The following is a 13,487-nucleotide window of genomic DNA, read 5'->3' on the forward strand; positions in this document are numbered from 1 at the left end:
TTTCTGTACATTTTATGGACAATCTGCAGTCGACAGAAATACGGTTAGTTACTGGGCACAGAGGGTGAGGCCATTAGAAGACCGAAATGGCTTCGTGACCAGAATAAGGAGTGGTACCAACAGGGCATACACGCCCTTGTGTCTCGCTGGAGGAAGGCGATAGAATGGGATGGAGATTGCGTGGAAAATTAGGGAGTATAGAAGAAATATCATTCTTTCTTTTGTGTGAGTTTCACTGTGTTCAATAAATAATTTTAGAAGAAAAAAATGTGGTGCATTACTTTCTGGGCGACCTTCATAGCAATTGTTTTTGTCCTAAATATTCCTTTCCAGCACAAGCATGTTTATAGTACAGTCATACCTCGTCTTACGAACCTAATTGGTTCCAGGGAGAGGTTCGTAAGACGAAAGGTTCGTAAGACGAAACATTGTTTCCCATAGGAAACAATGTAAAGTCAATTAATCCGTGCAACCAAAAAAAAAACCCCGCAAAAAAACCGCTGCCGCCCGGCTGTGACCTTTTAAAACAGCCGCGCGGCTTCCCAGCCGTCTCCTGAAGCCGAACGCCAAACCCAAACTTCCGCGTTTGGCGTTCGGAGGCTGCTGGAAAGCCCCGCCACCCGGCTGTCACCTTTTAAAACAGCCGCGCGGCTTCCCAGCAGCCTCCGAACGGTTCAGAAAAAATTTGCCTCTTCTTACGAACTTTTTTCGTGATACGAACGCCAAACCCGAACTTCCGGGTTTGGCGTTCGGAGGCTGCTGGAAAGCCGTGCGGCTGTTTTAAAAGGTGACAGCCGGGCTGGGGGGCTTCCCAGCAGTCTCCGAACACCAAACCCGGAAGTTCGGGTTTGGCATTCATATCACGAAAAAAGTTCGTAAGAAGAGGCAAATTTTTTCTGAACCCCGTGTTCGTATCTTGAGTTGTTCGTAAGACGAGGGGTTCGTATCTTGAGGTACCACTGTACTCATACAGATAGTCCTTGTCTAACAACCTTAACTGGGATTGAAAACCCCACCACTAAACAAAGCAATAGCTAAGTAGGAAACCATATGATCACAACCATGCTTTCTGGCAGGAAGGAGTCAAGATTACTCTTGTTATTTCACACATTTGATTCTTGTTTGCTTCTAACCACCTCCACCCCTCCCTTTGGAATGCCTGCTTCCAATCTTGCACAAATCAAAAGCAATGTGATTGTGCCACAGCAGAGGCTGGGAGCCATGGATGCAGTATACAACCCACTCATGTTCTTGAAATCCCTTTTGCTCCAATCTCTTCACTTTGTTACAAGAGAAAGGGGAGGCAAAAGCCATCCACATTTCTCCTTTGCCTGACCCTTTTTTTTTGCTGCCAGTGTGATTGCACTTCTTTTGATGGTTAGAGGTTTATTCTCTTTAAATCTGTTTTAAGAAGAGATACGCCTCCAATCTTTCTACCCTGCAAGAAGGGAATAAAGGGGGAAAAACCTACAGGTCAGGCACAGGACAAGCTACACTGACTATAATGGCAATTGCATGACTGAAGGATGTTGCAAAGGTTACAAATGGTCTGTGAAGTTTGTTTTTTCAAGCAATGTTGTACCTTTGGTCACAGAACAAATGGCTGGGAAATGAGAAATACCTTAAAGTACACCAAATTCAAAGCATACTCTCTGGAATCAAAGGCAAGTGCTACAATTCAAAGATGAGGAATAGACAAAGATCTACTCAATATGCTCCAATTGGTTTAAAGTGTGGAACAATTAAATGCTTGATTTTCCACATCCAAAACTACAAGACTATTTCAGGATCTTGTTCAATCAATTTGATATAAAGCGATCCCTCCACTTACCCCTCGGTGCAGTGCAGTCCTGCCTCTTCTGTCTGCTGCATCCACTGTGGATCCCTTCTCTAGTAAGAGATGGACACAATCTACATGGCCATTCATGATTGCCAACATCAATGGGGTCCTGTGAGAAAATAAGCATTATCTTTATGAAGGCAGAATGGACCGAGAGTACCCTAGATGTTAAAATAAGAGGAAAAATAAAAAATATTTTATTCCAAGAAGTTTCTACAGGACAATTACTGTTTCATTAATCTGCTTTGATTACTTTTGAGGGATGAAAAATGAGATTACAGACATATTTAAAAAATAAATCAATCCGCGGACTGGCAAACATCATGCCAGGGAAACAGAGTGTTTTTACCAAGTCACAAAGAAATATTTTAATTTGTTCAGAATGTTTTGTCTGCCATCTGCTCCTTAAAGAAATGCAGTTTAAGATAGATTTTGCAAAAATGATTAAAACAACAAAATAGGACATTTAAAAATAATTAGAAAACTCACTAAAACTATTATTATTAAAAGAGCCAAATAAACAAATGTAAGCTTCATTTAAGCAAATACATTTAATAATAAATTAATAATAAATTAATGTCTTCAATTCTGCTAATCTCCCATCATGGACATAGAAAAATATATTCTAGAGCAGTGTTTCCCAACCTTGGCAACTTGAAGGTATTTGGACTTCAACTCCCAGAATTCCCCAGCCAGCATCCGCTGGGAGTTGAAGTCCAAATATCTTCAAGTTGGCAAGGTTGGGAAATACTGTTCTAGAGATCCGATGTCCACGTGGGAGGATGCACAAAAGCTGCCTGGTGGTGATCACAGAGCGTTGAGCAGGCTGTATCAGTTTTTTGGTCTAACACCTTTTCAGAAACTTTGAATTAATTATTGAAAATCGTGAAATTGTTTGAATATGGAGGCATGACTCACTACCTGTGCTCTGTATCCTGGGCCAGATGAAATTTCTTGAATAGCTTGAAGGGTTGCTCCATAAAAAGCATATCATAATAATGAACAATTGGGGTTACATAAGCACATAAATCACCAAAGCCATCTGTCTCCCCTCTAAGAAAGGGAATTTACTAGCAGATTTTAAAAATCTTCACTTTTTCACTGATGCTTCCTGACTCCCCAACTTCAATGCTGGATCTAGAAAGATTTGCCAACTGCAAAACAAATCTTTCAGGGGAAATGTATTTCAGGTGCTTCTCCTTAATGTAGAAGCTCACTTCCAAATGAGTAAGAACTCTCTCTTGTCTGTAGTGGGATTCAGATAGCTCTCCGGCCCTTTATTGCCCAGACATATTCAGAGCCCAGCTGACAGTACATGCAGCCCTGCTTGGATCTGAACAGTAAACTGGAATTTGTAAGAAACAAACCCATTCCTGTTTGCCACTGGAATGATTAATAGACCAAATATATACAGTAATACCTCATCTTACGAACTTAATTGGTTCCAGGACGAGGTTCGTAAGGTGAAAAGTTCGTAAGATGAAACAATGTTTCCCATAGGAATCAATGGAAAAGCCAATAATGCGTGCAAGCCGATTAGGAAAATCCAAAACATTAAGGCTTTAAAAAAAAAAGCTGCCGGCAGACGAAGCTGAGGCGAACGGAGTGGGGGGAGGGAAACCCATGGAGATCCAGAGGGGAGAATGGGGCAGGAAAGAGTGGAGAAAAACGGAGGAAACCCATGGAGATCCAGAGGGGAGAATGGGGCAGGAAAGAGTGCAGAAAAACGGAGGAAACCCATGGAGATCCAGAGGGGAGAATGGGGCAGGAAAGAGTGGAGAAAAACGGAGGAAACCCATGGAGATCCAGAGGGGAGAATGGGGCAGGAAAGAGTGCAGAAAAACGGAGGAAACCCATGGAGATCCAGAGGGGAGAATGGGGCAGGAAAGAGTGGAGAAAAACGGAGGAAACCCATGGAGATCCAGAGGGGAGAATGGGGCAGGAAAGAGTGGAGAAAAACGGAGGAAACCCATGGAGATCCAGAGGGGAGAATGGGGCAGGAAAGAGTGCAGAAAAACGGAGGAAACTCATGGAGATCCAGAGGGGAGAATGGGGCAGGAAAGAGTGGAGAAAAACGGAGGAAACCCATGGAGATCCAGAGGGGAGAATGGGGCAGGAAAGAGTGGAGAAAAACGGAGGAAACCCATGGAGATCCAGAGGGGAGAATGGGGCAGGAAAGAGTGCAGAAAAACGGAGGAAACCCATGGAGATCCAGAGGGGAGAATGGGGCAGGAAAGAGTGGAGAAAAACGGAGGAAACTCATGGAGATCCAGAGGGGAGAATGGGGCAGGAAAGAGTGGAGAAAAACGGAGGAAACCCATGGAGATCCAGAGGGGAGAATGGGGCAGGAAAGAGTGCAGAAAAACGGAGGAAACCCATGGAGATCCAGAGGGGAGAATGGGGCAGGAAAGAGTGGAGAAAAACGGAGGAAACCCATGGAGATCCAGAGGGGAGAATGGGGCAGGAAAGAGTGGAGAAAAACGGAGGAAACCCATGGAGATCCAGAGGGGAGAATGGGGCAGGAAAGAGTGCAGAAAAACGGAGGAAACTCATGGAGATCCAGAGGGGAGAATGGGGCAGGAAAGAGTGGAGAAAAACGGAGGAAACCCATGGAGATCCAGAGGGGAGAATGGGGCAGGAAAGAGTGGAGAAAAACGGAGGAAACCCATGGAGATCCAGAGGGGAGAATGGGGCAGGAAAGAGTGGAGAAAAATGGAGGAAACTCATGGAGATCCAGAGGGGAGAATGGGGCAGGAAAGAGTGCAGAAAAACGGAGGAAACTCATGGAGATCCAGAGGGGAGAATGGGGCAGGAAAGAGTGGAGAAAAACGGAGGAAACCCATGGAGATCCAGAGGGGAGAATGGGGCAGGAAAGAGTGCAGAAAAACGGAGGAAACTCATGGAGATCCAGAGGGGAGAATGGGGCAGGAAAGAGTGGAGAAAAACGGAGGAAACCCATGGAGATCCAGAGGGGAGAATGGGGCAGGAAAGAGTGGAGAAAAACGGAGGAAACCCATGGAGATCCAGAGGGGAGAATGGGGCAGGAAAGAGTGCAGAAAAACGGAGGAAACTCATGGAGATCCAGAGGGGAGAATGGGGCAGGAAAGAGTGGAGAAAAACGGAGGAAACCCATGGAGATCCAGAGGGGAGAATGGGGCAGGAAAGAGTGGAGAAAAACGGAGGAAACCCATGGAGATCCAGAGGGGAGAATGGGGCAGGAAAGAGTGCAGAAAAACGGAGGAAACCCATGGAGATCCAGAGGGGAGAATGGGGCAGGAAAGAGTGGAGAAAAACGGAGGAAACCCATGGAGATCCAGAGGGGAGAATGGGGCAGGAAAGAGTGGAGAAAAACGGAGGAAACCCATGGAGATCCAGAGGGGAGAATGGGGCAGGAAAGAGTGCAGAAAAACGGAGGAAACTCATGGAGATCCAGAGGGGAGAATGGGGCAGGAAAGAGTGGAGAAAAACGGAGGAAACCCATGGAGATCCAGAGGGGAGAATGGGGCAGGAAAGAGTGGAGAAAAACGGAGGAAACCCATGGAGATCCAGAGGGGAGAATGGGGCAGGAAAGAGTGCAGAAAAACGGAGGAAACCCATGGAGATCCAGAGGGGAGAATGGGGCAGGAAAGAGTGGAGAAAAACGGAGGAAACTCATGGAGATCCAGAGGGGAGAATGGGGCAGGAAAGAGTGGAGAAAAACGGAGGAAACCCATGGAGATCCAGAGGGGAGAATGGGGCAGGAAAGAGTGGAGAAAAACGGAGGAAACTCATGGAGATCCAGAGGGGAGAATGGGGCAGGAAAGAGTGGAGAAAAACGGAGGAAACTCATGGAGATCCAGAGGGGAGAATGGGGCAGGAAAGAGTGGAGAAAAACGGAGGAAACCCATGGAGATCCAGAGGGGAGAATGGGGCAGGAAAGAGTGCAGAAAAACGGAGGAAACCCATGGAGATCCAGAGGGGAGAATGGGGCAGGACAGGGTGGGGAAAAACTGGGAGGAACTCAAGTCTGGAGGTGGGGCATCCCAGCGGCCGGCGGCAGGTTCGTAAGGTGAAAAAAGTTCGTAAGAAGAGGCAAAAAAATTCCGAACCCTGGGTTCGTATCTTGAAAAGTTCGTATGACGAGGGGTTCGTATCATGAGGTACCACTGCATACCATATTTTTCAGAGTATAAGATACACCTTTCACACACACACCCTAAAATTTAGGTATGTCTTATCCTCTGAATGTAGCTATTTTCAAAGCTTCCCCCCCTCCCAGCCCTAACAAGACACTATTAATATTACCGGCTTGCAGTCTTTTTCATTGCTACTCCCTCCGAAGAATGTTTTTTCCAGCCCTAAATCTTTCAAGGCCTTTTTTAATTACTACTCGTAATGGTTTTTAAATGTAAGGGTTTTTTGTGCCCTAACCAGGGGATAAAATAATGTGCTGAAGCTGACCAGACTAAGGATGCTAGCCAGATGAATACCTCGTAGGTGGACTTTTTCCCCTATTTTCCTCCCCCAAAACTAAAGTGCGTTTTATACTCCAAAAATACAATGTGTGTGTGTGCATGTGCGTGTGTGTGTATGTATGTATGTATGTATATAAAAATAGCTGAAGACTTACTGTCCATGGATGTCCATGACATCAGCGATGTCGACTCTCTCCCCACTATCAATGAGAAGATGCAAGGAATCTGTGTTCCCATAGGCAGCTGTAAGAAATAAAACGAGAATACAATGAACGGGATTTCCTGCTTCTTAGTAACTGTCGTTTCTTTAAAGACCCAGTGGACGCCCAGAGTCTGTCTTGAAAGAATCCCAGCATCTCCACAGGAAACAAGACGTGCTCATACCAGCAGCATGGAGGGGTGTCCACTTTTTCTTTTTCTCCTTCACAAGAGCAGAAGCACCATGGCTGGTGAGCACCTCCACACACTCCGTAGAGCCCCTCTCTGTGGCAAGGTACAAAGCCGTCCGCCCTTTGTGGTCCCGCACATCCAGGTTCACCAGGGTTTCGGCAAGCGTCTTCAGGGCTTCACAGTGACCATTGTAGGCCTGAAAGCACAATCAACAGACAGACTGATTTAGGGAGGCTATAAATCAAGAGGGATGTAATGTAATGGTGCAGACTTACAACTTTAGATCCACTTTCCTCACGGAAGCAAATATAACGCTGGCCTTCAAATTTATTTTATTTATTTATTTATTTATTGGATTTGTATGCCGCCCCTCTCCGAAGACTCGGGGCGGTTAACAGCAATAATAAGACAGCGTACAATAATAATTCAATACTAAAAACAATTAAAACCCATTATAATAAAAAAACAAACATACATACAGACATACCATGCATAAAATTGTAAAGGCCTAGTGGGAAAGGGTATCTCAATTCCCCCATGCCTGGAGGCAGAGGTGGGTTTTAATTAGCTTACGAAAGGCAAGGAGGGTGGGGGCAATTCTAATCTCTGGGGAGAGCTGGTTCCAGAGGGCCGGGGCCGACACAGAGAAGGCTCTTCCCCTGGGTCCCGCCAAGCGGCATTGTTTAGTTGACGGGACCTGGAGAAGACCCACTCTGTGGGACCTAATTGGTCGCTGGGATTCGTGCAGCAGAAGGTGGTCCCTGAGATAATCTGGTCCGGTGCCATGAAGGGCTTTATAGATCATAACCAACACTTTGAATTGTGACCGGAAACTGATCGGCAACCAATGCAGACTGCGGAGTGTTGGTGTAACATGGGCATATTTGGGAAAGCCCATGATTGCTCTCGCAGCTGCATTCTGCACGATCTGAAGTTTCCGAACACTTTTCAAAGGTAGCCCCATGTAGAGAGCGTTACAGTAGTCGAGCCTCGAGGTGATGAGGGCATGAGTGACTGTGAGCAGTGAATCCCAGTCCAAATAGGGTCGCAACTGGTGCACCAGGCGAACCTGGGCAAACGCCCCCCTTGCCACAGCTGAAAGATGTTTCTCTAATGTGAGCTGTGGATCGAGGAGGACGCCCAAGTTGGGAACCCTCTCTGAGGGGGTCAATGATTTCCCCCCCAGGGTAATGGACGGACAGATGGAATTGTCCTTGGGAGGCAAAACCCACAGCCACTCCGTCTTGTCTGGGTTGAGTTTGAGTTTGTTGACACCCATCCAGGCCCCAACAGCCTCCAGGCACCGGCACATCACTTCCACTGCTTCATTGACTGGACATGCTAATTACTATAGTTACATTTGACCCAACTGCACCCAATATGGCTTTATAATAATGAGACTTACAGCTAAGTGCAAAGGGCTGACTGGAATGGTGCTTTCCACATCGTCCAGGCAGTTAAACGACATTTCCAGGAGCTGAAATGAAAAAGATTTGGAATAATTCTAATCGTACAAATGCTTCAACAACCTAGCTCTTGGAACCCCTGACATTTATTTATTTAGCATACAGGAAGAACCTCTGTGATGACTAGAGAACGTATATCATTTCACCTACTGCAGGAATTATACAGTATATGTTCCTCAAAATTTAATTATTATTAAAATAATATGTATTAAAGACAATGATGAGATATGTTTTTAATTTAGGAACAAGTCACAAAGCTTCTGACAACAATAAATTTGCTTCTAAGTGCCTAAAGTTTAATTCCTGATTATGAAAGCATTCTCCCTTGTGTCCTTGTGTCTTCTTGTTCTGGTGTGCAGAATCCTATAGCGTCATTTTTAGGGTAAAAGTTTAAACAATTTATGTCCAGGATGTGAGGGGTCTGTAGATATTTTCACAGCCCTCTTTTTGACTATAGCAGTATACAGATCCACAATGGAAGGCAAGTTGGTAGCAATTGTTTTTTCTGCAGTTCTAACTACTATGTTTTCCCCCAAATAAGACATCCCCTGATAAGCCCAATCGGGCCTTTGACTGTATGGCAATAAGGCCAAATGCTTATTTCAAGGTTCAAAAAAATTATAAGACAGGGTCTTATTTTTGGAAAACACGGTATCTGTTGAAGTCTGTGTCTGTCATGTTTGGTTGCAGAGCCAAACCAGACAGTTATAGAGGTGCAGATGACAGACTCAATGATTCCTCTGTAGAACTGAATAAGCAGCTCCTTGGGCACTTTGAGCTTTCTGAGTTGGAGCAGAAAGAATATTCCTCATTGTGCTTTTTTAATTATGTTTTTGATGTTAGGTATCCATTTTAAGTCTTGAGATATGATAGAACCTAGAAACTTGAAGGACTCTACTGTTGATACACTGTGTTGTTCAGAACTGGTAGTAAAGGAGGTTTTCTCCTAAAATCTAACACCATTTCTACAGCTTTGTGTGTATTTAAGTTTATGATTGTATTTTGTTAAATACTGAGATACACAGTAGTGTATATTCAGCAGTGTGTATTAAAGCACAGATATAATGCTTCACCTGAGAACTGGAGAAAAAGGAGTCTATCTACAATTTTGGAGATTACTGTATAACTCATGAGAGTTTATTTAGCTACCCAATTTCTGTATCTCAACCTGACTTGTTTCTAACCTGGCCATTTCCCAATGCCCTACAAGGAATCAACCATATAATAGTTATCAACAGAGAAAACTATGACCCTCTCAAGTGTCCACAGAAATTTCCTCTCATTTTTAAAGTCAAATTGTCCAAGCTTTAGTTCAGACTTACCAATTCAAGGTTCTGTCGGTTGCCATAGGCAGCTGCGTAATGGACAGCAGTATATCCCTGTTTGTCTCGGAGAGAGGGGTCAGCACCATTATCCAGTAGGAACTCTAAACAACTGGAATAAATATAATTCAATGTACCCAAGCATCAGATGCATATAAAACCTCTAAACATTCTGTGGAAATCCAGTTACAATCAGTAACTCATAAAACCAGTTCGCATAAACCACAGTAAAGAAGATACAGTAGCTCCTGCCATGTAATAGGGAAACATACAGCTTAACAAACAACAACAACAACAAAGTAGCTTTAGTCCATAGGAAGTTTCAAGGAAAGAAACTTCTATATTTTCTATTGTATCATTACCACACCATATATAAAACGCAAATGATTTCCAGTTTTTTAGCAAATACTTGGGCAATTTAATAAAAATCCATTCAAGAAAAAATTAAGCTTGTACATGCACCCATCACGCATTTATTTTAAAAAGAGAAGAAATCTGTTTAGGGATGTTTTGTAAGCTAGGGCAAGGCAAAGCAAAAGAACATCTGAAGAGTTCGTTTTCTATCCCTGTTTAACACAAGCTGAATGCTGAACAATGCGAGTTACTTTAATGGAATCTCGGGAATATGAATGTTCTTTAAAACATCAACTGTGTTGCATTAAAAGTAGTGTGGAGAAAAGAGATGGCCAAGTTTATTCAAGGGATAGCAGAGAGAGTTCGGATAAGCTACTCACAAGATGGCCTCCTTCAGTCGTGACTCTTTCAGTGGCTCTTCGTCAGTGTCATGGCTGTTTCCTGAATGAGTCTCAGCTCTGCAAGAGCATAAAACCAGATTAGTTTTGCCAATATACAGCAGACACAGAACGTGTGTACATATTATCCCACTGATGGACAACTCATTGTCTCAAGAGGCCTCGTGAGAAATGGGGACTGTTGTGGAGGGTCAACACCCTGCCACTGGCCCGCCCTGCCAACCCCTCCACTGCACCCATGCCCTGCCCCAGCCATAGCAGGCTGGATTACAGCTGCCTGCAGGCTGGATGTGGTTCATGGATCTTAAATGTCCAGGTCTATATTATCCAGTAAAATTCTGCATTTTAGAATCTATTTACAAAAAATATTTTATAATAATCACATGAGAATTTGTTAAAAAAAGAATATATACTATGATGGCAAGAAAGCTTAATGGATTATTAAACTGCACACTTCACATAAATGAATCTCACCAAAAATTAACAGTTACCCAAATGAGATTAAACTAAATCCCAGGCAATGAGACAGAAGCTTATCATCGGCTTCTGCCTTCCTTGCAATACAGGGGAAAAGGCATTAAGGAAATGACATTATAGACATTAAGAAACACTGTGAAAATCAAAGCTGATCTTTCTTTGAATCAGTGTATCAAAAAAGCAGGAAGCCCAATCACAACAGCCTCAAGCTTATTGTATATTTAAGCAGCAGTAATTTAGAGCTTGATTTAGATCTTATAGATTTCTAGACATATGAACAAGTGAAACTAAAGGCATTATACTTTCAACAGATAGAAAACTGAAGACCTACTTTACCCTAAATAATTCAGTTAGAATGTAGACTCTGATTCCTTGATTCAGTGTTTCTTAGAAAGAGCTTTTGTGCTGAACACACACACACACACACACACACCCAAAAAAATCTTATTTTTAGATGCCAGGAAGCCAAATAAGATAATTCCATGGAAGGATTCTTCAATGAGAAATTTGAAACGAATTATACCCAGCTAAAGCATACTCATTCCTTCCCCACCCCCTTCCTACCTCCTGTAAGTGTCTGAAGCAGCAGCATAATGTAAGGGGGTGCAGCCTTTACAGTCAGCTTCATTAATACTGGCTCCGGCAGTGACTAGTGTCACCGTACACTGATAGCTGCCATTCGCGGCTGCATAGTGCAAAGGAGTCCTGGATAAAAAAAATATTAAAAAAGCAAGAAAGGGAATTTCAGATAATATTACAATGTGACATATAAGGAGGTTACATCAATTCATCCACTCAATGGCAAGTTCATGGAGCAAACTGACCCGGATTAGAAGACAACAAGGCCAGATTGAAGCAGCTACACAACCAAGTCTAGTCAAGTAATATATTGAAGGAATGAGAAGTCTGAATCCTCTTCATTATTTTTAAAACTGCGCCGATACCAAAAAGCACTGCGCAGTTGTAGAGTTTTATTCTCAGAGCAACCTTTTAAAGATCGTTCTACCAATGCCATTTTAACAGATGCATAATTCAGTCTATGAGACAAGAGGGAATTAAATTCCAGTCCTGGCACCTTTAAAGCAGATATTGCATCCGAGAACTGCTACCACTGAGTTACATCAGCAAACTAAAAAGTGATGTACAATGAAGTACTGCCCCAAATTCAACTATTCAACTTCCAAAAGCACAGCATTGAGGGTCAGCCAGGTAGAAAAATATATGCAAGTGAGCACCTCGATCTCAGCAGCATTTTAACAGAGCCACTTATGCCTCTAAATTCATTCTTAAGGAGGCACAGCACATGGCTCAGACATTTCTTTCTCACCCAGTGTCTCAAAGACACTATGTTCTATATTTACCTTCCAAACTTATCTCTCCTCCTCAAGTCAGCTCCGCTGCTCAACAGCAAGTTAAGACATTCAACATTCCTGCAGAGAAACCAAAGGATAAAGAAGTTATCGCTGAGTTACATTGTAGGGGTTTTTTTCTAGATGAAATAACAGGCTGAGAATTTGTCTCAGTTCCAAACGTAGAATGTTAACCCAACAGGAGCCCTCCATGTACCAGTCATGTCCAAACTAGAAGGGAAAGGTGGGGATGGAGAAAGATGCCAGCCTTATTTCTTAGTCTTTCACTGCAAGATGCAGTAACAGCGGAAGATGAGGTGGCATGGGAAAATCAATCTATCTCTGCAAAAGGCAATGCTGTACTAATCAATATTATTCTATGCCAATAAAGATTAGCCTAATATTTGCTTTGATCACAGAGAACTGTCTCCACCTGACTACAGTAGTATTCCAAGAATTGGTTATTCTCCAAGACTTTTTTTCTCCAACTGGACAGAAGTGGTCAACCGCATACAGATGCTCTTCTACAGATACTACTTGATGGTCATAAAAATGGTCACCTAATGGCATTGACCCAATTTTACAACCTTTTTTTTCCAGCAGTCATTGAGCGAACCAAATGTCCGCTGCAAATTGGTTTTGCAGAAAATGTTGTAAAATTGGTAACGTTTCTGTGAGATGCTGCAAACAACCATAAATGTGAGCCAGTGCTCAAGTGGCTGAAGTGAGGTCATGTAATTTGTGAGGGAGAGTGCAGCGGCCAGAACTTTGAAACTGGGTCATAAGTACCCCCGGGGAGGTTCATCATAACTCTTGAATAGTGGCTAAGCGACCAGCCGTTAAGTCAAGGACTATTTGAAATTTAACCGTTCTTTCTCTTCATCTAAAGAGAATAAGATTGGGAATCTTTCTTTCAGAATCCCAAGGAATGTCTTGCCATATCAACAGTAAATTAATTGCTCACCCTCCGGAAGCAGCAGCATGGAGGCAGGTCCTCCCGAGGTTATCTGGCGTATTGATATCAAAGCCCGCAGACAGCACATGCTCATTGCTGAGTGAGGAGACAATGCTGTACAACTGACCTGAGAATCGGAAGAAAGTGAAGGGTGACTGGGAAATAGGATTAGTTTATTATCTATCACAGATACCATGGAAATTATGATCCGGGAATTTACTGAAATTATCAACCAATCTCTTCTCTATAGAGGAAAACCACACTTCATAGGTATGTATTATGCTACTATGTTTCCTGGAAAATAAGACCCTGTCTTATTTTTTTTTGAACTCTGAAATAAGTACTTGGCCTTATTGCCATGCACTCAAAAGACCGATTGGGTTTATTATCACGGGATGTTTTATTTTGGAAGAAACGGGATAATCCCTTTGGGGACAAAAAGATGTAACAGAAAACAAAGAAAGGTATAATAAACTAAAGAA

The 13,487-nt window shown here is 43.2% G+C and overlaps 1 protein-coding gene across 3 annotated transcripts in view; it reads right to left on the reverse strand.

Annotated features, from left to right (window-relative positions):
- ANKRD52 (ankyrin repeat domain 52) overlaps positions 1-13,487 on the reverse strand; it is a 71,230-nt gene that overhangs the window by 19,783 nt on the left and 37,960 nt on the right. For all 3 annotated transcript variants that reach the window (XM_070740564.1, XM_070740566.1, XM_070740565.1), the window contains exons 12-20: positions 13,015-13,132; positions 12,063-12,131; positions 11,266-11,406; positions 10,207-10,284; positions 9,473-9,584; positions 8,090-8,161; positions 6,679-6,880; positions 6,450-6,537; positions 1,832-1,949 (exon numbers count right to left, since the gene is read on the reverse strand). In XM_070740564.1, the coding sequence (XP_070596665.1) occupies positions 1,832-1,949; positions 6,450-6,537; positions 6,679-6,880; positions 8,090-8,161; positions 9,473-9,584; positions 10,207-10,284; positions 11,266-11,406; positions 12,063-12,131; positions 13,015-13,132 (998 nt within the window). The remainder of the gene's footprint in view (positions 1-1,831; positions 1,950-6,449; positions 6,538-6,678; positions 6,881-8,089; positions 8,162-9,472; positions 9,585-10,206; positions 10,285-11,265; positions 11,407-12,062; positions 12,132-13,014; positions 13,133-13,487) is intronic.

The sequence above is a fragment of the Erythrolamprus reginae genome, chromosome 2 (genome assembly GCF_031021105.1).
Source record: "Erythrolamprus reginae isolate rEryReg1 chromosome 2, rEryReg1.hap1, whole genome shotgun sequence".
Taxonomy (NCBI): domain Eukaryota; kingdom Metazoa; phylum Chordata; class Lepidosauria; order Squamata; family Dipsadidae; genus Erythrolamprus; species Erythrolamprus reginae.